The 26,281-nt window shown below is 38.4% G+C and overlaps 3 protein-coding genes across 3 annotated transcripts; all 3 read right to left on the bottom strand.

The window, feature by feature from the left end:
* Window positions 1-6,011: 6,011 nt before the first annotated feature.
* LOC129723362 (uncharacterized) lies at window positions 6,012-7,286 on the bottom strand. Its single transcript, XM_055677544.1, is given in 2 exon segments — window positions 6,012-7,126; window positions 7,187-7,286. A coding segment is annotated over 1 exon segment (1,089 nt). The 5' UTR covers window positions 7,116-7,126; window positions 7,187-7,286; the 3' UTR covers window positions 6,012-6,026.
* A 7,495-nt stretch (window positions 7,287-14,781) lies between these two features.
* Window positions 14,782-17,319, bottom strand: LOC129723577 (acidic mammalian chitinase-like). Its single transcript, XM_055677890.1, has 4 exons — window positions 17,184-17,319; window positions 16,280-17,127; window positions 15,880-15,999; window positions 14,782-15,821 (listed from the first exon to the last, which is right to left on the bottom strand). The coding sequence occupies exons 1-4, from the start codon at window positions 17,248-17,250 to the stop codon at window positions 15,690-15,692; spliced, it is 1,167 nt and encodes a 388-aa protein (XP_055533865.1). The 5' UTR covers window positions 17,251-17,319; the 3' UTR covers window positions 14,782-15,689.
* Window positions 17,320-18,429: 1,110 nt separating this feature from the next.
* LOC129723642 (acidic mammalian chitinase-like) lies at window positions 18,430-19,959 on the bottom strand. Its single transcript, XM_055677983.1, has 4 exons — window positions 19,822-19,959; window positions 18,924-19,771; window positions 18,737-18,856; window positions 18,430-18,678 (listed from the first exon to the last, which is right to left on the bottom strand). Exons 1-4 carry the CDS (start codon window positions 19,886-19,888, stop codon window positions 18,547-18,549), a joined length of 1,167 nt encoding a protein of 388 aa, XP_055533958.1. The 5' UTR covers window positions 19,889-19,959; the 3' UTR covers window positions 18,430-18,546.
* Between the last annotated feature and the right edge of the window lie 6,322 nt (window positions 19,960-26,281).

The following is a 26,281-nucleotide window of genomic DNA, read 5'->3' as shown; positions in this document are numbered from 1 at the left end:
CTGAGTATGTGTATGTTTACAATACAACACCGCAATCAGTCACCGGAAAAGCTCCAATGGAACTTCTAACTGGTCGGCCGGTGAAAGACTTATTACCCTCTTTGAGAACCGATCCTAGCTGGAATCGCGACGAAAGCGTGCGCAAAAATGATGCTATCAAAAAAATAAAAGGGAAAATCTATGCTGACCAACGTCGTCATGCGAGAGTATCGGAGATCGAAGTTGGCGATTATGTGATGATTAAGAACAACGAATGCGGGAAAGTTGAGCCGAAGTTCCGCCTAGGGAAATTTCAAGTTTTAAAAAAGAACGGCAGTGATACAATCGTTGTAAATGAGGACGGTGTTCAGTTTCGGCGTTGTATCTCACATCTTAGGAAATGGCCTTCTACCTCGGCTCAACTCAAGACCCCAGAACCATCTGAACCTTCAGCATCGAACAATCAAGAGAAAAGAGAAGACACACTTGTCTCTCAACCATCATCAAAGGAATTTGTGACGGCAGAACAGAGTAGTCCACCAGACGAAAATCCGCGAGAACGTCCTAGAAGGATGCGGAAGCTGCCACGTCGTTATGACATTTAATAAACAAATGTAAGTTTGAATTTTGGAGAAGGAGTGAGATGTAGAGATAGGCAGTGAACTACGGTTCAGAGAGCTAAGAGCAAGAGAGAGTTGTGTCGAGAGAGAGAGATAGTCACTTGAAGCTATTATAATAATTTAGAAAATAGGAGTCAGTGGTTGAAGTGTAACGGCAGAGATTGGTTGCAAAATATAGAGCCCTGGAAAAGGAGTATTCAATTGGTTTTCGAGTTACAGTGAACAGAAGGCGTTACCGGGAAGCGTGTCTAGGAAGGTAAGATTCAACAACTCGACTCAGTTCGACGAGTTGAGCATTTTCTGTATGTGTGTGTGTGTATGTGCAGCCTCACTCGATTTTCTCAGAGATGGCTAGGCCGATTTTCATAAAATTATTCTCAAATGAAAGGTTTAGTTGCCCCATAAAACCCCATTAAATTTCATTGTAATCGGATATTTAGTTTGCATGTTATTTATCGAAATGTGAAAATCACGAAGGTTCATTACCTCAGAAACTACCCAACCGATTCTCACAAAATTGGTTTTAAATGAACGCGATGTGGATCAAAAGTTATGAAAAGAATCCTGTTCTGAAGACTATTTAATCTCCTCCTGTTTCTGAGAGTTGGCTGGACCGATTTTTATGAAATCAGTGTCATATAAAAGGTCCAGTGGCCCCATTTTCCCCCTTGAAGAAGACTGAACCACTGCGACCATTGTTTGATCTATTGTGGTATCCTTCACCTATTTGGCGAGTCGATGTCCTTACTACATTGCACATTTATCCCAGTTGGGCAACGCACTTCGTATGAAGTTTGTTACCTCAGCAGGACTTTCCCTCCAAATTTCGGTAGGTTCTATGTGTCCCTTACCGAAGATACGCAATCTGCGTTGTATTAATACTGGGCATTCGCAGAGTAGATGTTCTGAAGTTTCGCTTTCGATGCCACACAGGCGACATTTATCATCATCAAGTTTGCCTATCTTCTTGATATGAGTCTTACTCGAACAGTGCCCTGTAATAAGACCTGTGAATGTCCTCAAGTCTTTCTTATTTAACCTGAGCAGCACGAGGCTCACGATTTGGCTCTATGAATCTTTTCGATTGTCGTAATCCGCTTATGACATCCCAGTTTGTTTTGATGGTCGCTTTCTCCCATTTACCGAGTTTAGCTTTTAGAGCGCTCGGGGAGACTCCACAGAAAGGTTCTGGGCCAACAAAGTTAGTAGATGACCCTTGTCTGGCTAGTAAGTCGGCCTTCTCGTTCCCTTCGATTGCACAATGACCAGGAACCCAGTATAAGTTAACCTGGTTTTTCATAGTTAACTTTCGGAGCGACAGGATGCATTCCCACACTAGTTTAGAGTGGCAGAAAAGAGAATCCAGGGCTTTAAGTGCTGCCTGATTATCACAGAAAATGCATATATTTGCGTGTCGATAATTTCTTTCCAGACACGTATTCGTGCATTCTATTATCGCGTATATTTCCGCCTGGAATACTGTTGGCTAGTGTCCCATGGGGAAAAATTTATTAATTCTTGGTTCTGTGAATCGCGCACCCGCGGAACCATTCATTTTAGAACCGTCTGTGTAGAAGCAAAGGGGTCCACCTTGTTGCCAACTTTCTCGTTCTATCTACAATATTCTGCAAGGAATTTCGAAATTTGGTTTCCTCTCCAGCCAATCCTCCTTACTTTTTATTAGATTATTTATTTGGAAATCTTTCAGTATTCTCAGGTGTTTTGTTAGATCTCCTTCTTTTAGGTTGCACTTCTTCTCATAGCTCCACAAATCGATGCACAGGCCAATCTTTGGATTTTACCTAGCTTAGCTTGAGTGGATGTTTCAGTGGTTTTGAGCCACCAAACTAACGAGGCGTAAGTTATTCTGGGTACAATTATTGTTTTATATATCCAATGTATCAAGCTGGGTTTGAGACCTCAGCTTTTTCCAATGGCTCTGCTGCATACCCATAGGGCGTTTGTGGCCTTGGTAATTGTTTGTTCTATTAGAGTGTTCCAGCTTAGTTTCTGGGCAAGTATGATTCCCAAATATTTGACTTCAGTGGAAAGCTTTATATCGATGCCTTCCAATCGCAATTTAGGAATAATGTATTTCCTATTTCTAGTGAAAGCAACAATAGTTGTTTTGGATGGATTTACACTTAACCCCTCTCGCCTACACCATTGAGCTGTGAGAATAAGTGCAGTTTGCATTCTATTAGAAATAACGCAGTCGTGCTTCCCCCTAACTAAAATCACTACGTCGTCTGCAAAACCTATCACCTCGAAGCCGTGTTCCGATAGGCTCTGAAGAAGATCGTCTACGATTAATGACCATAACAGGGGAGATAATATTCCTCCTTGAGGGCATCCTTTTGTAGTTTTTCTTGTTAGGGACGTGCCCCCGAGTTTAGCCGTTATTTCGCGACTTATTAGCATGGCATGAATCCACTTTATTGTGTTCCTGTCTATGCCATGCCTTTCCATGGCTATAAATTAAAATTTGCTTAGTGGATTGGATTTCATATATACTGTTTTAATATGATAGACGATAAATTTTTCCATAGTTTCCAGTGGCCCCAGAAAACTCTATTGAGTTGTTTTACAATCGGACTTCTACTTTGTCTATTATGTTAAAAAAAAGTGAAATCCAGCTTTGAAAAGAAACATATTCCGAAGACTACTTAAACTCACTCACTTTTCTCAAAGATGGCTGAACCGATTTCCACAAAATTAGCGTCAAATGAAAGGTCTAGCTGCATCATAACACCCTGTTGAATTTCACTGTAATCGGACTGTTACTTCGTCTGTAATGTATCAAAATGTGAAAATCACGAAACTTCATTATCCCAGAAACTACACAACCGATTTGAACAACATTGATATCAGATGAACCTAGCCCTAGGGTTAACTGATGAATTATATTAATTGATACCATGATCTAAAACCAAATTTGGCGTCATGTATTTGGGATATGTTTATTTCATGTTATTTGCATGTGTTAATGTATGTTCATAAGTGTTTTATTGCCCCTTGCATGACTATTTAGACTTCTGTGATAATCATTCATTGTCCAATTTCTTATTTCGCTCTGTCAAACTGACAGCTTAGTAATGCAAAGTTGTTTTGTTTGATCAACATATGTATTCATTTTCGAACTTTTTTTATGATAAATCATTTTTAACATTAATAAATGTTCTTGAGCTTTATCTCCATAAAAAGGTAAATGTAATTATTTATTTTACGAAAATGGAATAAAGTAATATTTGAAGCTCAACAGTATTCTCACTACAATGGCTAATATCCTGACAGAAGTTAAAACATGTCACGCTGCAATCAATACAGTATACCATGTGCTATATGGCTATTACTTTTTGGGCCTTAGAAGGGCACAATTAGCCATAATATATAAGAAAACAAAAACAACGATTTCAAATTGGATCCGAAGATATGAGCAAAATGGATTTTTCGACCGAACCAGCTATTACCGAGAAGCACAAAAATTTGGAAAAGAAAAACGACAATGGTTGGTAGAGCTTTATCAATCAAATTCAACTACATTCCTAGATGAAGCAGCAAAAATATTTTTCAAACAGTTCAACATAACTATTTCTACAGCATCCATTTGTAGAATCCTTCATTTCGAAGGAATGACGTGGAAAACACTTGAGCGTAGAGCAATTCAAATACGTGAACATGAAATTATCAGATCTTATAATGAATTATCAGCTCTTCAGTGGGATTATCACAATCTCCTGTTTATTGACGAATTTAGTTTTGATAACAAGGCTATGTTACGAAAAAAAGGATTCGGAGCTCGTGGAAAGCGACTTCTTTTTAAAGGGGAATTCATACGCAAACCGCGTGAATCGCTTCTTTGTTTTGCGGGACAGAATGGTATGGTAGAAGTTTGCCATACCGACGGAACATTTAGGGGTACTGGAGGTAAGCCCGGCACTGAGGGTAAGACCGTCACCCCTAGAATTTTACTAGAAAACGCTAATTAACTGTGTTTTGGAATATGTGAAGTGTTGGTATTTAATATTTTAGACATTTTAAAACACATCGAAGCCACCGTCAAGCGTCAAACGTCAAAATAATAGACAAAACATACGCTACTGCAGCTGATGCGTAAACGGATGTAATTTTTCGTGAGTGGAACTTAATCTTTTATTCATTTGGAAAGACTACAATAATTTTTCGTTGCTCTACAATTTATTGCCTGTATTGTTAGCAATCAAAGGAATTCGATCTGAGGTAAATTGAAGCGCTAAATTTGTAGAAATACTCTTCCTAAAAAAATGTATGCTGTCGGGGTAACACCGTCAACCAGTGAGTGGGGTAAGCCCGACATGGTCTTAGGCTAGTTGGATGTTACTGACACATATTTCTCATCTATTACCGATGTCTCGCTGATAAATAAATTAATTAATCGACTTAGAACTATGCACTCAAGCTCTTCTGTGATTTATGAATGATTCCAATGGTTATTAGAGCTGTCAAATGTACTGAATCAAGTTACAAAACTGACGGCTTTCACGGTGGTATTTGTGTGGTATGTGTGTGGTCAATGTGATCCTGGCTTCGATGAAACTAGTTAATCATATGATTTAAAGTGCCACATGATAGGCTTGCCGAGTATCAAATTTTTCCATTGTTTATACATAATGTTCGCCGGAACTTGTTCCGGCAATCTCCCCAGAACCGGCTAACCGACAACAACCAAATTCAACAGTAACATACAGAAATGTAAGATCTCTCATACGGCGGTTTCCGAATTCAAATTGGTTCAGTTATTTCGAATAAACAAAACAATCTGGGCAATGATTCTGTGAAAGAAATATAACAATATTCGCCATCAAGTGCTACTACAGAATCATTTTCCTTAGGGGGCCGGGCTTACCCCCAGTACCCCTACACGATCTAATTTTTTTGAATATTGTAAAACATTTGCCCTTACCCGTTGATATGTTCAACTTCATCCAGGATTTTGTTCAGTTTGGATTCTTGATGGAGCAAGAATTCACTGCGATTCATATCTCGTTTATTATTTTAGATCACTCGGCATACATGTAGTGTTTCTTCCAGCTTACTGCCCTCATATGAATCCAATAGAAGTGATCTTTGAATTATGCAAAAAATGGCTTCAACGTGAGTATGATGAAAGCGGAAGAATCAACTTGAAATACATGATTGCCAAAATTATGAAGTATTATTCCAAATATGATATGAGCAACCTGTTTGAAAAATGTGGATATACGAAGGGGGGTACGTTTAATCCTACAGTTAATGATCAATATGAACCGTCAGTGTTTGAATATGAAGAAAATAGTATGAAGAGGATTTTGCTACAATAGGTTATTTTATTGTTACTGACTGTTACTTAAAATTCGGATAATGCCAAACAACATGCGTTCAATGTCATATATCCTATTCCATACAATTTTATATCATGTGGTCAATATCTTCCGAATCTTGTACTCTTGTTGAAATTGATGCGGAAAAATCACTCTCCTTTACATTCACAGCTAACTCAGCAGAACTAATGAACGATTCGCCCAGTTGACTTCTCAGCATCAAATTTTCCAAGTGTCCTTCTGAGGCAGAAATTTGCAGCGTTTGACTTTGATGGACCTCTTTTATCACTCTGAATGCGTCCATGACTTTTTTAACATCTTCCTGATATCCATCATTTATGTTGTGAGCAACACGATATTCGCGACGAATTCTCCGAATATGTTCACCTTCATTCATTGAAAACAACTCAAAGCAGCTTGAAGGAGAAGTGGAATCGTTTTTCAATGACTCATGCTGATGAATCGGTGCAGTCAAAATCGTATTCGCCCAGATGCTCCACGCAATTTCATGTCCATTCCAAATGTGGCCGTGTTTTAGTCGTAACTCTCTTGCCAACTCTTGAGCGTATTCCGTGGTCGCAGCACCTCCTCGATTTTTCGGAATTGTATCTATCAATGTCTTCTCTACTTACCTCTACTATACCGTTTTATAATTAACTGTCAATGAGTATTTATGAAGTAATAACTCGACGGAAGATTTAGTTCGCCAGTTCTGTAGAATTTTTGTTGTTATTTTGTCCACTGTGATGGTTCGACGATTTTGTTTATCATAAAACAAAGCAAAATGAACAAAATCATTTTCGTCAATCACTTCTTTTGAGCTCCATTTGTAATTAATATTCCCTTCCTCATCACAAACGGCAACGATATGTCGTACGAGATGTTTTTTGGACTTCTCCCAAACGTTGCATAAAAATTCTTCGACGCTATCAGCATATATAAGCCAATTGTCGAGCTCCTCACCTGATGTTTGTCCTTTAAAATTGCGCAGCGAAATAACTAGGTTGATAGCGAATAATGTACTTGGGTCATCCTCATTCTGTTCATCAGATTTTTCTGAACTATAACCATCTTCCGCACCGATTTCTTCCTCAAGATTCAAAACATCATCTTTTTCGGATTCGTCGGATTCTATGATGCGCTCCTCTAAGTAAACGATGTTTTCGTCGGTATCCATATTAAGATAGTCTGCAAAACATCTAATAATTAAAACTGTTTTTACAAAAATTTAATACAAGGATAACTTACCTAATCGATTCAGTTGAAAATTATGCGTTTAGTTCAAAACAAAATCAAATGTCTCAATAATGAATGGGTGATACTGAGTATCGATACTTTTGATTCGCAGAACTTTTTTACTGACGAGGTATCGATACCTGACCTGGCGGCTTTAAGCATACTCTATGAACTTGATATAATATCAAGCACTGACCATTGCTGGAGTGATTTCTTATATTATATTTGTTTATATTTGTTTATATTATAAAATATTTCTGTCAAGCATTTCGATAGCGCTAGTATTGATACCCATCGCCCAAACTGCGAAATCGTGTGCGAGATTCGACTGTGATAATCGTGTATTTCGGGGTAGTCCAATTTGGCGTAAAAGTCGCAATAATGTTATGTTTCAAATGCTCGGTATAGCTTCACTATTGGCACTGTTGACCAAAAACTTGTTATTTAGAGTGAAAAATCCAGCAAATATTATCACGGTGTATTATTTTCTGAAAATTGAAGTGTTTGTGTAGATCTATTTTAACAAATAAAAACTAAATAATGAGAAAGGTGTCGATGGTTGTGAGGTGGCGTGATCCACTCACAACCAACCCAACTGGTCTAGATTCAATCCTAGCCGACACCGGGAGATTTTCTGAGGCGAAAAATCTCTGGGATCACGCCTTCCATCGCATGAGGAAGTAAAGCCGTTGGCGCCGGTCCGTTAATAAACGGGTCGTGAGTTAGGGTCCTGGGTGTGGAGTCGCCTCCCTGGGCGTCGGTGATTGGCCACAACAGTGGCGGAACTAGACCGACGGAAAATAAACGAGAATAAAAAAAAAAAAAAAAAAAAAAAAGGCTGGGTCTCACAGCTAGGTGGAATAATTAGGGTTTTTATTATGATTTAGAGAATTGCTTTATGTTTTGTTATTTTTCACGATATAGACAAGTTTGTTATTTTCTCTGTGTGCGAGAAACAAAAACGAAAATTTATTGTATGCTCATTGAGAAAACTTTACCGATAATTTATGGTACTAAAAAGAACCTGTTTTGATCTAAATGAAATTTCTAGCAAATAAGTGTCGATCATTCATCGGCAGTAATTTTTTTAAATAAAGATTGGCTGAAGAAGTTTAAATCGCTGCTATACAGTCGAATTACTCAACCGTATTCATTTAGGCGTTTCAATATTTTTAATGAATATTATTGAGTAAACGAGAAAATACTGAATCTTCGATAAACACACACGTGTTATAGCAATCCGTATATACGAACGAATGAGAAATTTAATTCGATGGCATACGCTTTTCAAGCGACTAATATTTGCCCTCACCCGCTTTCTGCTGCTCCAGAAAGAACCGTCCACATTGCCGGTCAATAAACAAATGAGAAATTCAATTAGATGGCGTGCGTATGATACCGGTTTGGAGTTTTGGAATGTAAATGATGGGGTGAAATGATCGAATGGTACCTTATATATCTAGGTTTCGTCAGTTATTTGGAAAGAGGGAGGAGTTTAGAAGAAAAGGGAATGGTAAGAATAGTAAAAAAGCATCGAAAACAGAAAGTGATCTCGAGTAAAACAACAAATCGTTTACTAAGTCAGATCGGGGGTATCCGTTACTGTCGGCTGTGCTCGGGAAGAGAGGTAGTGATTGGCTGCTCGGTATGATTTAAACAATCGATGTTATTTATCAATTTTTCGATAGTGTATCTCAAACAGTAGGTTTTTTTGTTACATAAATTTAACCGTAAAATAATTTCTGATCGGTTGATGCCAAAACCTCGATATTCTGAAAAAAAGAAATTACTTTTAATCGTTTTGGTGTGACAGTTGCTATAAGGGTGAGTTCTATGTCGCCACTCCGTTGTATAGGCTGACTAATAGAAATTGTTCTGTTTTGCACGAGTCATTGGCATCCCTATACCGAGTAACAGTTAATGACAATGAACCCATGTCCTGGGCTCAAATTAATTTTTGCCCGCTGTCAGCAGTAGGATGAAGATGTATGTAAAGTTTTTTTTGTTAGGAAATTAGAATTACGTTGTCCATTAATGTGAACTTTTGTAATAAAGATGAATAAAAAGTGGCGGTGACATGCTATCTCGTTTACACATATGTTGAGATGTTAACCCTTGAAACATGGCGCGTAGGGGTGCACTATGGTCGGAATCGTGAAATTTCACGACAAAAATCTATAATTCGGAAACCATAGATGCTAGTAATTTCTTGTCTTCTAGAAAGTTTCTCTACTGAGAGAAATCTATCTTTTGGTATGACTGGTTACTAGGGTAGTCCTATTGTACTCAAAATAAAAATTGTAACTTTTTTATCTTACGACATAGAGCATTATTGTCTTCCACAAAATTATAGACAATTTAATTTTATGAAACTTTGCTAAAAAATTATTTCTCTATCTTGTTTTTTCACTGTTCTGTGGCAATTTTTCTGAATTCATTTGGGGTGGTTCGAAAAAAAAAACACTATTATTGCTCTAGTTTTTTCAGTTTTATTCGGATTTCAAAGTGACTTTTAGGGCGTGAAAAACTGCATATTTTGACACTAATAGATAATTGCTAACTATTCAGAGAAAAAAGTTACAGGTATTTTTTTGTTCTAAAACGACACTTTTTGGAGGCACCCTACTCCCTTGTTTGCACATATATGCAACAACAACACATTTAGGATGAAAGTACATAGTTTCACCTTCAAACTCCATGTTGTAGAATTTGTCAACTTTTGTGCCCTCTAGCAAGGATGGAAAAAATCACTCACTCGAAGAATCACTACCGATTTTCTATCGCATAAAATCGTTTTGTTGATTTTCATTTATCAACAATGATACGGCTGCTTAGTTACAGAAATGAAAACAATCGTTAGTGATAATTTCAGGAGAATCAATGCTGAAAATTTCCGTTTCCTGATGACGAAAATTCTCTCACCGATTTTTTTCAGTTCAATAGTTTTAAGCTGCAATTTTTGCAATACACTCAACATTGAATCAACGACATAAAATGATGCCATACTCATTAGATTTGTATCACAATGATGAAAAATTGGACTCATGAAGTATAAAGTATAGAAAGTATCAAACTAGTCACTCAATAATTCTCAAATGTATTTCTTGGTTGAAACCTCTAAACTAAAAGGCAATTAAAATCTCAATCTTGCATGTACTTCATGTAGGGTAACTAACGGCTTCGTCAGTGGTTTTCCTCGGCAGGTTTTCTACAGCGATCTTATGCAGGAACCTGCCGAAAAAAACCACTTCCGAAGCCCTATATTACATAAAAGCTTGCATGTAATATACTTGAATACATGCTTTCTGGAAATCTGTTTGATGCACCTTGGCCACAAAATTCCCATTTCTAGAAGACAACACCCCGTAAAACAGCCAGCTTTCATTTTCGCTTACACATTTTAAAAGAAGGAAATTAGCTTCTCGGTTTGGGCGTGTTGTACCTATCTACGTAGGCAGCCTATACACCAGAGAGACGCAGAGACACTCACCGTTAAGGCAACCGTCAACATCAAAACGGATAACGGCAATGCAAAATTATACAGCTCGCCCGTTTTGATGTTGACAGTTTCCTTAACGGTGAGTGCTTTATCATTTCTCTAATATACAGGTTCACTATACAGCACTCGTTCGCTAATTGCACGCGATTTAGTTGCACTGCGTTTTAATTTCACGTCCGTTAGTTGCACGAAAGTGCAATTAAAAAGCAGTTTTGCGTCAAACTACACGTGGTTTTTGAAGCTAATGTCTCTCTGTCAAGTTTTACGAGGGGAAACTGAATGCGCGAAATATTTAATTAACTGAAAATAAATTCAATACACTAAGGTCGCTTTTTACGCGGTTTTTTTACGCGGGTTTTTTTACGCGGATTCCAGAATTTACGCGGTTTTTTTTACGCGGATTCCGGAATTTAGGCGGTTTTTTTTACGCGGATTCCGGAATTTACGCGTTTTTTTTACGCGGTATTTTTTTTTTGCCCGGATTTCGGTTCCCCTTCACTCGGAATGCAAAATTAACGATGGTTTTTTTACGCGGATTCCAGAATTTACGCGGTTTTTTACGCGGATTCCGGAATTTACGCGGTTTTTTTACGCGGCACGTATCCCCCGCGTAAAAAGCGACTTTAGTGTATTTTTAATTTTGTTATTTTAGATTCCGGTTGTATGTACTAAATAACATATATACATAATCACATTGCACGTTTGCCCAATTTGTTTTCAATTATAGTCGATCTAATTAATTTCAGTTTGATCACTTGTGTCGAATCCTCACTGAAATGTCGCATTAAGTTGTCCACACACTGAACAGCTTCTGAAAACGTGGGATTCTCTGAAATACAGTAATGTTCGTTACACTCCAACTAAGTTGCAATGTATGAAAAAATCTGACTGGTTCGAAATTGGTTCGTAAACGGATACACGAAAACCAAACATTAGCGCACCCCCTAAAACTTTTTGACAGTTTTGAGTTCATGCAATCAAAAAGCCCATCCGCTAGTTGCACTGCAACTTTCGTGCAATGAGCGCACGAGTGCTGTATCTACGCGTGTGGAAAAAAATCGAAAGTGCGAAACGAAACAAACAAATCAAAGTAATCGCGAGTGAAAATTTTTCACCACATATCCTTTTGAAATTATCGAAAGCGATAGAGAATCAGTTTGGACTACTGATAAATTATCACTTGAACGATTTTTCCCATCCTTGCCCTCTAGGCTTAAAACGCATTCAAAAACTTGAAGTTTTCACACAAAAATTTGCTAATCCACCATTCAAACCCATCTAGTCTAGTGTTCGACATCGGACCGGGTAGGGTCCGGTCCGGTCCGAAGTCCGATCGGACCGGAACCTTCAAAGTCCGATTATTTTCCGGACCGGACCGGAACGGAGCCATCCGGACTTCTGAACGGACCGGGTAATGCTTTTCGGACCCCGGACATTTTGGGTGAAAAAAAAAATTATTCAATTTAAGTCATAGAACGCTTTTCTTCGCTGCTTTTATTAAAAGTCAACCCATATTGCCTACTTTTTTCGGAATGTGATAGAAAAAAACCAAGACAGATGATTGATTTTAATGAATTTCCTATGGCACTGTGTACTTTAAATTTCCCCGTTCACGGCCAGTACGGAGCTTCTCGCTGATTGTCAGCAACTTGGTGCGTGAAATGAACTTCACCTCAGCTCACTTCCTTCGTGGGGGAAGTAAAATACGAAGTGCCCTACCAGTCGTTGCCATCCAAGGTGAGATAGGTCTCAGCGTCGACGACCACCATTACGTCGCAATTCGCCGGAAAAATCGACTGAACCATCTTATTCAGCCGCTGCCCCTGCGTCATTGCCAGTAGTAAGAAGAGTAGTCCGAGAACAATGGACGGGACTATCGGCTCCTGACATGTATGTCCATGATCGCCATGTACTTTTTCACTGTTTGGCCGGTTGCAACGACCTTCCGATCAAGCGTTCGCAGCGCTGTAGCCACTTTTCGTGATGCTCTAATTGTAGTCCAACAGTACCAAGATGTTGGAGATACCGGAACAAGCATAATTAGCGTCCCTTTTCCGTACGATGTCCGTTTTTGACACGGCGGGGTAACGTTTTTTTAGTTTCACTGTTCTCACCATCACGGTTAGAGTTCGAGCCAATTTTTTTTTTGCTGATTCATGGGTTACTATGACTGATGCTGCATGAGGAGTTTCGTCAGTGCGTGTAAAGGTAAACCCATAAAAAAAATCGGCAGTTGTTGAGCATTTTTTTAATTCAAACATTGGGGTTCAACAATTTTGTTTTCTCGAAAAAATCTCCATGCAAAACTTAAGCTTAATCGGACTTCTGATAAGGTTTTACTTACAGTCCTGGAAGTCTCAGATTTTTGACCAACGAAAAAATGCATAAGAGTAGCTCTTGAAGTTTTCGAAATCATTTTTTTTTAGAAGACTCAAGCTGCACCAGAACACACCACCAGAGACACTCCCAGCTGAAATATTTTTTCCATCGATCAAAAAACTGAACGCTTTGAGGCTCTACTTTCCGGAGTCCGATTAAGCTCAAATTTACCATGGGAAATTTTTACAAGAAAACCAAACCAAACTTTAGAATTCTATCGTAAATGAAATCCGAAATGTCACTTTCCATTAGAACCCTAATCAACTATCAAAAAATGGTAAAAATAAAAATTATTCAGGTTGGTGCAAAATACAAAATAAATTAAATCGATAAGACTAAAAAATTGCCACGAGCGGTAACTATATTATTTTTTAAGTAGGAGTCAACACTCAAAAACATTTAATCGTTAAAAAATCGTATATGAAGAAGAATTCAAGATTAAGAAGGAAGTCTTTTATAAAAGAATTCAGCGGGTATGATTAAAAATTTTAACTATCAAATATGTTCACGTGGATTTCCGAATAAACGCGTTTTTTTCATGCGGATATTTGTTGTTTTTTTTTTTCAATATTAATTTCCATTTTACGGCTACTGCATTGAAAAGCTGGATATGAATAGAGAATCGACACGTAATTGAGCCGATTCTCTACAATTGCACTTTTTAGAAAGTTTTTGATTCGGCACAAATCAGAAACACACACTTCTTTCGTTACTGCAAGCCTGGTATTGATTATTCAGAGAAAACAAACAAATTCGAAAACGATTAAAATGTCATACTTTTCTCTGAGAACAACTGTACATAAATCTGTAGATTTATTACCTCTCTCTCAACGATATCCATCAAAAAAATTATCGCTCGCAACATTACTTTTTTTTGGTTTTGTCCGATAGTTCCGTGTAGGTAAGTACCCGCAGGGATATTTTCCGAATGGGTACTACTACCCATACTACCCATACTACCCACATGAACCGCTGGCCCTGCAACTGATAGACTCGCACAACTTGTTCTGAGTTTGTGCTTAATTGAATGCACAAATTTTCTACGGGACGGGACGTCGTCACATCACGCAGAAACAAACTAAGTAGGAAAAGAATCCGGGAGCTACTTTTACTAAAATATTGGCTCAAATACATGTTCCAAAACTAGGAAAATTGTAGAGCTAGCCTTTTTTGTTTCTACACTCCAAATTTTTTAATTAGAAAAAAATATAAAAAAATAGAAAAACAAATTGCAAAATTTAGTTTGTATTGTTCTGATTTAGTCAAACACTTTCCAACATGCATAAAAGCTTTTATGATAAATTTTTCACCTAAATAACGCTCTCGAAAAAACTGGCAACTTTTGTTCCCGAACTTCGGACCGGACTCCGGACCGGAACCGGAACGAAGCCAATCGGACCGGAACGAGCTAGTTCTGATTTTTTACCGGACCGGAACGCGGACCCAACGTTTTCGTTCCGATGTCGAACACTAACTAGTCATTCTAACTTAACTTTTATTCGGAAAATTTGTTCGAGTGACTTTTGGGGCATGGAAAAGCGCTTCTTTTGATGTCAATAAATAGTTTCCAGTGCTTGTTGAAAATAAATTATCGTTGTTTTGGAATGTTGTTGGTGTCATATTGTTGTAATAGCAAAATAAATGTATAAAATAGTTGACAAATTCTACAACATGGATTTTGAAGGTGAAACTATGTACTTTCATATTGTTGCATATATGTGCAAACAAGGGAGTAGGGTGCCTCCAAAAAGTGTCATTTTAGAACAAAAAAATACCTGTAACTTTTTTCTCTAAATAGTTAGCAATTATCTATTAGTGTCAAAATATGCAGTTTTTCACGCCCTAAATGTCATTCGAACAGTACTTTGAAATCCGAATAGAACTGAAAAAACTAGAGCAATAATAGTGTTTTTTTTTTTGAACCACCCCAAATTAGAAAAATTGCCATAGAACAGTTAAAAAACAAGATAGAGAAATAATTTTTTTAGCGAAGTTTCTTAAAATTAATTTGTCTATAATTTTGTGGAAGACAATATTGCTCTATGTCGTAAGATAAAAAAGTTACAATTTTTATTTTGAGTACAATAGGACCACCCTAGTAACCAGTCATACCAAAAGATAGATTTCTCTTAGTAGAGAAACTTTCTAGAAGACAAGAAATTACTAGCATCTATGGTGTCCGAATTACAGATTTTTGTCGTGAAATTTCACGATTCCGACCATAGTGGGGTGGTTTTGCAACTGTAGAAACGTGGTAGCGACGCAAAAACGAGTCCAACATTCTGGTGAGTCATAAACACGTGTTTATTTACTTGACGACCGCCTTGACAACAACGCTTTCTCTACCTAAATTTATTGTCTACCACACGCGTCCCAATGTTATCTTTGATTGATAGTGCTGCTCTGGCAATTAAAGACGGAAAAATTTTCCAGTTGATTTTCGTTATTCAATAGCATAATGACTCGACGCCAAACCGAAAAAATGAACATAAAAAGAATCAAATAAATTCGTCAATTCGTTCTCGAATGATGTCGCTGCTTACTGATTATATCTTCGAGTGTTTTCTATACTTCTTAAATTTATACCAACATATTGCACTCCAATGTGCTGGAAAACTTCAATCTAACTCTTCACATTTACGTAGACCGGAAGCATTCCCGAATAGTGCTCAGCATCGGGTTATTCGAGCCGCAGTATCCTCGAAAATCATCCCTGTCCATTGTCCAGACCATTATCCCAGCCAAGCCGTGTTCATCGACGTAAGAGCACTAAAAGTTAATAAATGCGCTCAATTAGTTTTCACTAAGATTTTTGTGGATCACGCACCTTAATTAAGACACTTTCAACATCATCGTAACCAACCCATTGATCTCCATTCACGCCAAACGCTGCTTTCTGATTATCTTCCCAATGACGATCCCATATTCTCGTAACAAATGGGCATATCTTCAGTAAAAGAACGAAACAATTATTTTACAGTCCTAAATAAAAATACAAAGCGAAGCAAAGCCTTGGTGCTAAATTCCGATTCGGAACTTGATCTTCTGTTTAATATACACAGACTTCGCAGCCAACTGTGTATAGTGTATGGTACAACTGCGGGGCTAGCACTACGACCCTACTGACACTAACAGTCTCTCACGAGTCGAGAGTCGAACCTACGACTACTGGCTTGTTAGGCCAGCATCGTACCTCGAGACCAGCTGGGAGGACAAAAAACACTCACCTCAAAATAACTCAAAGCTCCTGCCACTCCCGTGAATGATCCAGGTCTACCCGGACCAGTCGCAGTATCCCGGAGCCAATAATTATCTGGATTTTGCAGAGTGAACGTTCTACCGTAGAAAGGAATTCCCAGTATCAATTTGTTGCTCGGTGCTCCCTCTGATAACCAATACATCACACTATGGTTCACGTTCAGAGTTCTCTGAAAATTGGTCGTTTCCGAAGGACCAGAGTAGAGCGGTGCATTGTGACCGGTGTAGGCGTCCCACGCACCGTTGTAGTCATAAGTCATCAGGTTAATGTAGTCCAAGTACTGCGATATTGCCGGTACGTCGTAGGACGTGTCTACATGGTGTTGAGCAGCACCAACGGATGCCGTTAGCATTAGATCACTCGCAGAGAGCACTTCCCTCAGATCGGCAAGCATCAGCACGAAGTTAGCCTTGTCATTATCCGGATCTCCTCCGTACCTTCCCGGATACTCCCAGTTAATATCAACGCCATCGAATCCATGTTCTAAACAGAAATTCCTTGCTGATTCGGCGAATCTTTGCCTTAAATTCGGACTGGCAGCAACACGCGAAAACGTTACAGATCCAGCGCTCAATCCAGCAATCACAGCAAAAGTTTTCAGATTCGCGTTCACGTTTTTAAGTTCGTTAAACTGTCGAATATTTCCCATATCAATGTCCAGAGCAGGATTGTTGAAAACAATGCTAGCATCTTCGTCCATTCCAAAGGAAGCGTACATCAGATGGGTGCACAGCCAAGGATCGATATTCTCTACCCTGTATTGGCCCCGACCGGGGCGGTAATAGGCCCAACTGGCGTAGTAACATAGCAGAGGTTCTGCAAATAATTATTTATATATCTTTTTTCGTCTTTATACCAATTGGGAGACTTACTTTGTGCAGTGGCAATGAACAAAAATGTCAGGAACGTGAAGGCAGCTAGAAAGAACTTCAGATTCATCTTTGGTTGTTAGAGCAAAAATGAAACAGAAGCGAACGCGAGGTAAGCATTTATCGATTGACAACTCCCTAACACTGAATCGGTGACCCTATGCTTTTGTTTATTACCGAAATTCTCTTTATCTGGCATCAGTAGGCCGGCTGTTGATAAGTGAATTAGAAGCTAATTCATACAGTTATTAGGGTAAACGATAAAGACAAATATGATACCGTTGCATGGGCGTAGCCAAGCTTGAATACGGAGGCAAGGGTTGACCCCCAGCTTTTAAAAACTATAAAAGCAGAACGAAAATTGATTTTTGTAAACAAAAAACAAGAAATAATGATACTAGTAGCCAGTGATTAGATCTGTGCGTCGCCGTCGATTATTTAGGAACGGCTCATAGTCGAGGATATTTTTTGCTGCCGATAATGATTGTGAATTCTCTTTTTTTTTTCATTTTTCCGGGTGGTCCTTATCTTCCTCTGAATATGAAAATGGAGGCCGGTGCAAGTCATAGTGCTCGCTTCCGCTCGTGATTAGATTCCCATATGACACATGGGTTGTGAGATGGTTAACCTTCTCTGAACTTCAGCTCATTAATGGTAAGGGACAGGATCTTTCAGCTCTTCAAGATCATCTTCCTGCTGGCAACGTTTTCGTCTCAGGATTGAGATCATGTCATTCCGTGGCCGTCTGTGCCTTGCCAAGTTCTCTCTCGTGCTGGTTCTCAGGTAGTTCCTCTAGGTATTGTTTTTCTCTGCAACGTACCCAGTTTCCTTACAAGGTAAGCTGCAAAACTTACGTATCGCCAGCCGTTGTTGTTCGTCTGGGTATGCTGGCTGTCGTATTCTTCCTTCCCTCTAGGACCATTCATATCCTCGATGACAATCTTGAGGTTTCGACACAAACAACAACCTTTAGCTACTCTAGAAAGCTTCCGCTCTGGTAGTCTACTGAATATGAACCTTGTAGCGCACATCTTCCGTATAATCTCTGAAAAGTTTATGCAACGCTACTACCTATGACGAAGTAACGGAGTTCACGTTGTTCCAATATCTCCGGGGGCTAACTGGCTTCTGTTGTTTGTCTGCATATCTTCACCACAGAGCTGAGCGAATAAATAATTCATGCACACTGATAAAATCTCTAACACACTTTCTATAGCAGACAGAAACTGTGGTGAATGTGATCTCAAAATATCATAAAAATCTTGGTATAAATTTATTACAGTTGTTCAAACAAACATTAAAAAAAATTATCACCAATTTGCCCAATTTCATCAATTCAAAAGTTCAAAGTTTTTACTCTTCACGTTCACGTAGACCGAAAACATTCCACAATAGTGCTTAGTATCGGGTTAGTCGAGCCGCAATACCCGTGAAAATCATCTCTGTCGATTGACCAAACCATTATCCCGGCCAAGCCGTGTGCATTAACATAAGAGCACTGAAACGATTGCTGGATGCATTATTTTGGATTTCACTAAGATTTTTGTATCACGCACCTTGATCGAAGTACTTTTAACATCATCGTAGCCAACCCATTGATCTCCATTCACGCCAAACGCTGCTTTCTGAATATCTTCCCAATGACGAACCCATTTTCTCGCGAAAAATGGGCAAATCTTCAGTAAAAGGAAAACAATTTTGTACGCCCTCGCCACCGATAATATCAGTTGAAAATCAACTCACCTCAAAATAACTTAAAATCCCAGCCACTCCCGTATATGACCCAGCATTACCCGGACCAGTTGCAGTATCACGGAGCAAATAATTATTTGGATTTTGCAAAGTGAACGTCCTACCGTAGAGAGGAATTCCCAGTATCAATTTGTTACTCGGTGCTCCTTCCGATAACCAATACATCACACTATGGTTCGCGTTCAAAGTTCTCTGGAAATTTGTCGTTTCCGAAGGACCAGAGAAGAGTGGAGCGTTGTGACCGGTAAAGGCGTCCCACGCACCGTTAAAGTCATAAGTCATCAAGTTTATGTAGTCCAAGTATTGCGATATTGCCGGTACGTCGTAGGACCGCTCTACATGATGTTGAGCAGCACCAACAGCAGCTATGAGCATTAGACCACTCGCAGAGAGCACTTCCCTCAGATCCGCGAGCATCAACACAAAGTTAGCCTTATCGTTATCCGGATCTCCTCCGTGCCTTCCCGGAAACTCCCAGTTAATATCAACGCCATCGAATCCATGTTCTAAACAAAAATCCCTTGCCGATTCTGCGAATTTCAATCTTAAATCTGAGCTCGCAGCTACGCGTGAAAACGTTGCAGATCCTTCGGTGTATCCAGCAATAGTAGCCAAAGTTTTCAGGTTCGCGTTCACGTTTTTAAGTTCGTTAAACTGTCGAATGTTTCCCAAATTAATGTCCAACCAAGGATCGTTGAGAACAATGCTTGCATCTTCGTCCAACCCAAAGGCAGCGTAGATTAAATGGGTGCACAGCCAAGGATCGATATTCTCTATCCTGTACTGGCCCCGTCCGGGGCGGTAATGAGCCCAGCTAGAGTAGTAACATAACAAAGGTTCTGAAAAAATTAACTAATTATTCCTATTTTATACGAATTGAAGAACTTACTCTGTGCAGTGGCGATGAAGAAAAATGCCAGGAATGTAATGGCAGCTAGAGAGAACTTTAAATTCATCTCTGGTGGTTAGAGCAAAAATGAAACAAATGTAAATGTGGAGTATGCATTTATCGGCTGACAAGTCCGGAACACCCAATCGGCGCCCAATGTTTATTGCCAAAACGCTTTATATATTTTATCTAGCGAACCTATACATTAGAGAAATGACAAGACACTCACCGTTAAGGCAACTGTCAACATCAAAACGGATAACGGCAATGCAAAATTATACAGATCGCCCGTTTTGATGTACGCCGCGTACAGCTGCCTTAACGGTGAGTGTCTCGGCGTCTCTCTGGTGTATAGGCTGACTAATTTTATCAGAAGCCTGTTGATAAGTTGTTTATAAGCTAATTCGTAAAGCATTGATAACTGATAGCTATAAACCAGTTGAGAGTTAGCATAACAGTCTCATGTCTGTTCTTAGTGAATGTATAAATCGTTACGGCTTTTAAAGACTGATCTTGTGCTTTGAGGCACGTGTTCCCGAAGTTCGGTTGAGCCTAAATTTTGTATGAGATCATTTCTCGAGAAGACGAAACTTTTGACCCCTACCGCTAAGCGAAATTTAAAGTTAACCTTTTTCCCATACGTTCCGTTGGCCCCAACTCGAGAATTTCTAAAGCCTGTAGTACACTCTTTGTCTAATGGTCAAATATTTGACCTTCTGACATAATGATCAAATTTATTTGACATCATGGTTGTTGTTTGCCCGTGTTTGCCCCATGTTGAAATTGGAGAGTGACAAACAATTATCTTTGACCAAATTCCGTCAAAAAGTGACAAATATTTGACGCTTGGTCAAAGAGTGTAATACAGGCTCAAGTGTCCGGAAGTCCATTTTTCAAATAACAAAAATTCTAGTAACACCAGATCACGACGTGTATTGCATTTCTAGTACATTGACCCTAAAAAATCGTCAACGGCGGTTTCATGTGCTAAAGTAAAAGTTCCAGCCTATTAAGCGATTGTAATTATCATTTTTACAATTACACTGGTCGACAAAATGAAAAAGTGCACTCTTGAAGCTAAAACTGGGAAAAAATGAAAGATTATATACCCGGACCAAAAATTCGCAGGAATGGTTGAATAGCTATTATTTTAATTTTTTCCCGGTTTGGGCTTTAAGAGTGCTGCAGTGTTGACCAGTGTTTTTGATGAGGAATATTGAAAGTACTTGAATGTTGCTCACTTGCGTAGATTTTCTAAATGGCTGGGCAAAGAGTGATAGTTGTTTGTAATCTTGGGCTGAGGGATTTTATGGATATGTACTTGTATTGTCTCTAGTAACCGGGAAGGTACTTTGTTGTACTTCCAGATGTGTTGTAATATCTGGTGGATACGTTCGTGCAGGCTTTCAGGTCCATCTCGTATCAGTTCTTGGTACACCTCGTCCGTGCCGGCTGTGGTTCCATTACGTAGTGTGAGGCTAAGTCGTGCTAAGCCTTGAAGCGTAAGCCCGAGTTTGCGGCAGGGTCAGCCTGTACAGGTACCAATTCTACTTCCACTTCGCCGGCACTCGATACTATTTTTTCCTCCCAATTTTCAATTGAGACGAATGTTGCAGTTCGTTGTGTGGCTTTGCTTCGGTGGCGCTTAGGGTGGCGTAAAATAAGACGAACCCTATCAGAAGCTGAAATGTTTTCGATGTTAACGAATAACCATTGCGCTTTCGCCTTCCTGTGATCTTTGTATACCTGGCGCTTCCTTTTTCTGGTTCCACGATGCTTCTTTTTGAATTCTGCGCTTGGATGTTTTGCAAGTAGCTCTCGTTGAATTCGCTCTAACGGAGTTACGGTGCTGCCACCTTCAAGTTGCTTACTCTATGAGTGCAGAGGATAGGAATTTTTTCAAGGGTGAATGTGATAGCAACAATTTTGGTAATTCTTCCTAAATTTCGCTTACGGACAGTTCAATGTTTGTGAAGGAGATGATTTAATTCTTCTTGGTGTTTGCAGGAATTAGGTTGTGTTCAACGTTGTTGCAGCTGCATATAAGAAGCCTTTTATAGTTGAATCGGTCAGTCGGTTGATGTGCGTTTAGGTATTCTCCTTCAAATGCGGGGACGGGTTACAGTTAAGAGCGTTGCGCCGCGCTCTTTTGCTCTTAGATCGGTTGTTAGTAGCGAAACTTGATAGCCTGGGTACCATCGGTCGTTAGTTCGCGCTGAATTGTGATCAGGTTTCGCTGTCTTGAACTTAAGGCTTTAAAGCACATGTTCCGAAAGTCCGAGTGAGCTGAAATTATGCAGAGGCTTTTTTTTTTCGATAAGACAGAACTTTTGAGCACGAGTAGCGAATCATGGGTATCTGAGGAGCATGCAAAAAATACCGTGGCAAAATCTGAAATATCCCTCCAGAGAGATAATAAACTGGGGTGATCTTCCTAACACAGGCAAAAATCCAGCCACGCAGGTTTGTTCTTTGAATTGTCGAATTTGTCTCAGCAGTGCACACCGCGGCGTACTTCTGTGTAAACACACTAGAATGATTCACCACTTTAATTTCGCTCAGCTGTGGTGGGAACAGCAAGTGGGACGGTTTTTTGCGAGCAGCAGAAACACAGCTCAAAACAGAAAAAAAGTGTAATGCAACAAATTGCTACACTCTGCATTCATGTTGGACAAGTAAACGGCCAATATTCACTCTGCTCTTCTCACACATAGCAATATTTACAATGGAAAAGTTTTGGACTTGAACTCAGAGTTAATTTGAAAATGTTCTACTTTTGGAGTAATGGTTGTTGTACATTTTTTTTTTTTTTTTTTTTAAGGGGGGATTTGTTAGTAGCTTAAGTATTTATGATAAATATTAGTAAATAATGAGTATGTGTGTCCAATCACAAATGGTGACTTCTCAACACTGTTAGAAATTTGTAATTTTAATTGTTAGGATTTGTTTGCTTTCGCAATTAGGACTTATCATTCGTAGGGATTTAAACCTACTTGTCAAGAAAGGGAAGTAAACTTACAACTAACTTAATTGCTAACTTATTGGCTATAAAGAGAGCTTATCGTAGCAATTGAGGATTGCAACGATTTTTGTCGAAAATTGTTAATAATTTTATTTGACATAGCTTCTAATGGTTCAACACCAGTAAGTCTATGTAATTCGAGTGTACCAAACCAAGGAGGACGCTTCAAAATCATTTTCAGAATTTTATTCTGAATCCTTTGGAGCGTTTTCTTCCTTGTTGAACAGCAACTTGACCAGATCGGTACAGCATAAAGCATTGCTGGTCTAAAAATTTGTTTGTAAATCAAAAGTTTGTTCTTTAAACAAAGTTTAGAATTCCTGTTAATGAGAGGATATAAACATCTCGTATATTTGATGCACTTGGCTTGTATACTCTCAATGTGCTCTTTGAAAATAAGTTTTTTATCATAAATTAGTCCCAAGTACTTAACCTTGTCGGACCAACTTAAAATAACCCCATTCATCTTGACAACGTGATTATTGTTTGGCTTGAGGAAAGAAGCCCTAGGCTTATGCGGAAAAATTATCATTTGAGTTTTAGAAGCATTGGGAGAGATTTTCCACTTTTGCAAGTAGGAAGAAAAAATATCTAAACTTTTCTGCAATCGACTGCATATGACACGAAAACTTTTTCCTTTCACGGAAATGCTTGTGTCATCGCAGAACAATGACTTTGTGCATCCTGGAGGCAAATCAGGAAGATCTGAAGTGAATATGTTGTACAGGACTGGACCCAAGACTGAACCTTGAGGTACACCTGCTCTGACAGGAAATCTATCAGATTTTGAATTCTGATAGACAACCTGCAGAGTTCGATCAGTAAGATAATTTTTTAAAATTTTGATTAGGAAAATTGGAAAATTAAAAGTTTGCAATTTCGCAATCAAACCTTTATGCCAAACACTGTCGAATGCTTTTTCTATGTCTAAAAGAGCAGCTCCAGTGGAATAACCTTCAGATTTGTTAGTTCGTATCATATTAGTAACTCTGAGCAATTGATGAGTTGTGGAATGCCCATGGCGAAATCCAAACTGTTCATCTGCAAAAATTGAATTTTCGTTGATGTGTGACATCATTCTGTTAAGAATAATTCTCTCAAACAGTTTACTTATTGAAGAAAGCAAACTGATTGGTCGATAACTTGAAACTTCAGCTGGGTTCTTATCCGGTTTTAAAATGGGAGTAATTTTTGCATTTTTCCATAATTTGGGAAAATATGCAATTTTGAAGCAGCAATTGAAAATTTTCACTAAAAATTCCATTGTGCTCTCAGGGAGATGTTTGATTATTATATTAAAGATTCCATCGTCACCAGGTGCTTTCATATTTTTGAAATTTTTAATAATTGATTTAATCTCATTCAAGTTAGTTTCAATTATTTCTGCAGGTAAAAAATTCTGGGAAGAAATTAAATCAAACTGACGTGTGACTTCATTTTCAATTGGACTCACAAAATTCAAATTTGAGTTATGAACACTCTCAAACTGCTGAGCAAGTCTTTGAGCCTTTTGTTCATTGGATACAAGAAAACGTTCACCATCTTTTAAAACTGGAATAGGCTTTGAAGGTTTCTTAAGAATCTTCGACAGCTTCCAAAATGGTTTTGAATATGGTTTCAATTTTTCAACTTTAGTCTCAAAATTTTGATTTCTCAGAAGAGTAAATCTATGCTTAATCTCTTTCTGTAAATCTTTATAAATAGTTTTAAAAACAGGGTCACGAGAACGTTGATATTGACGTCTGCGGACATTTTTCAAACGAATTAGAAGTTGAAGATTTTCGTCAATTATTGATGAATCAAATTTCACTTGAACCTTTGGAACAGAATAATTCCTGGCATCAACAATTGCACATTTTAATGCTTCCAAAGCGGAATCAATATTCACTTCGTTTTGCAAATCCAGCTCATTATTGAAATTTCTCTCAATATGAGTTTTGTATCTTTCCCAATTAGCCTTGTTATAATTAAAAACAGAGCTCATAGGGTTTAAAACTGATTCATGTGATAAAGAAAAAGTTATTGGAAGATGGTCAGAATCAAAGTCAGCATGTGTGATCAAATCACTACATACATGACTTTGATCTGTTAGCACCAAATCAATTGTTGAAGGGTTTCTTACAGAAGAAAAGCATGTAGGACTATTCGGAGACAAAATAGAATAGTATCCTGAAGAACAATCATTGAATAAAATTTTGCCATTGGAATTACTTTGAGAATTATTCCATGAACGATGTTTAGCGTTAAAATCGCCGATTATGAAAAATTTCGAACGATTTCTGGTGAGTTTTTGTAAATCACCTTTAAAATAATTTTTGTGCTCGCGTGTGCATTGAAATGGTAAATATGCTGCGGCAATAAATAAAATCCCAAGTTCAGTTTGAACTTCAATTCCCAAAGTTTCAATAACTTTCGTCTCAAGATGGGGAAGAGCACGATGTTTGATTCGGCGATGAATAACAATTGCAACTCCACCGCCGGAACCCTGAATCCTATCATATCTATGAACCACGTAATTGGGATCATATTTTAATTTTATGTTAGGTTTCAAAAATGTTTCAGTAATAATTGCAATATGCACATTATTTACTGTTAAAAAATTAAAAAGCTCATTCTCATTGGCCTTCAATGAGCGAGCATTCCAATTTAATATTTTAATTGTTTTATTTAAAATCATTGCTAAATTTTAAATTAGAAACAATTTTAATAGTAAAATTTGTGCCTATTTGAATGGCTTCAAACATTGATTTTGCCTGCAACATGGCGTTCATAAGATCGAACATTGCCTGTTGCAAAAAAGAAAGTTTACCTGCCGTAATAGGCCCCAGGCAGTTGACATTAGAAAAAATATTTTCGGCAGCAATATTAGCTGGAGTAACAGGTGTACAATTATTTTCTAGCGTGTTTTGCTTACCCATATTACCGGTCATTTTCGAACTACCAACACTAGGCGGTATAATGTTCGAACTACCTGTAACCTGTGCATAAGTTAAACGGGTATGCAAAGGAGTAGGTAAACTATGCGTCACTGGTACGCTTGGAGAATTTTGTTTTGAAGTTGGTTTTAATTGAGAAATTGAATTTTGTTTACCTTGCCTTGCCTTAACAATTGCTAAACGGACTGGGCATTGATAAAAATTTGACATATGGTTGCCGTTACAATTCGCACAGCGAAAATTTTTACTCTCTTTCACAGGACATGTGTCCTTTTTGTGAGAAGAGTCTCAACAATTAAGACATTTTTGGTCCATGTTACAGAATTTGGAACCATGGCCATAACGTTGGCAAGTACGGCATTGGGTGATATGCTTTTCACCTCCGCCATACTTCCTATAAATTTCCCACTTTACACGCACATTATACAAAGCATGTGCTTTTTCAAAAAACTTTAAGTTGTTAACCTCATTGCGGTTAAAATGAATTAAATAATTAACAAGG

Source organism: Wyeomyia smithii, chromosome 2, assembly GCF_029784165.1.
Source record: "Wyeomyia smithii strain HCP4-BCI-WySm-NY-G18 chromosome 2, ASM2978416v1, whole genome shotgun sequence".
Lineage (NCBI taxonomy): Eukaryota > Metazoa > Arthropoda > Insecta > Diptera > Culicidae > Wyeomyia > Wyeomyia smithii.
The sequence above is the reverse complement of the archived record's forward strand: the minus strand, read 5'-3'. Positions and strand labels throughout refer to the sequence as shown.

Coding starts and splice junctions, on each gene's coding strand:
- LOC129723577 (XM_055677890.1), bottom strand. CDS start 17,250: ATGAATCTGAAGTTCTTTCTAGCTGCCTTCACGTTCCTGACATTTTTG. Junction 17,128..17,183: donor GTTCATTGCCACTGCACAAA/GTAAGTCTCCCA, acceptor AATTATTTGCAG/AACCTCTGCTATGTTACTAC. Junction 16,000..16,279: donor GAGCTTTGAGTTATTTTGAG/GTGAGTGTTTTT, acceptor CTTTTACTGAAG/ATATGCCCATTTGTTACGAG.
- LOC129723642 (XM_055677983.1), bottom strand. CDS start 19,888: ATGAATTTAAAGTTCTCTCTAGCTGCCATTACATTCCTGGCATTTTTC. Junction 19,772..19,821: donor CTTCATCGCCACTGCACAGA/GTAAGTTCTTCA, acceptor TAATTTTTTCAG/AACCTTTGTTATGTTACTAC. Junction 18,857..18,923: donor GGATTTTAAGTTATTTTGAG/GTGAGTTGATTT, acceptor CTTTTACTGAAG/ATTTGCCCATTTTTCGCGAG.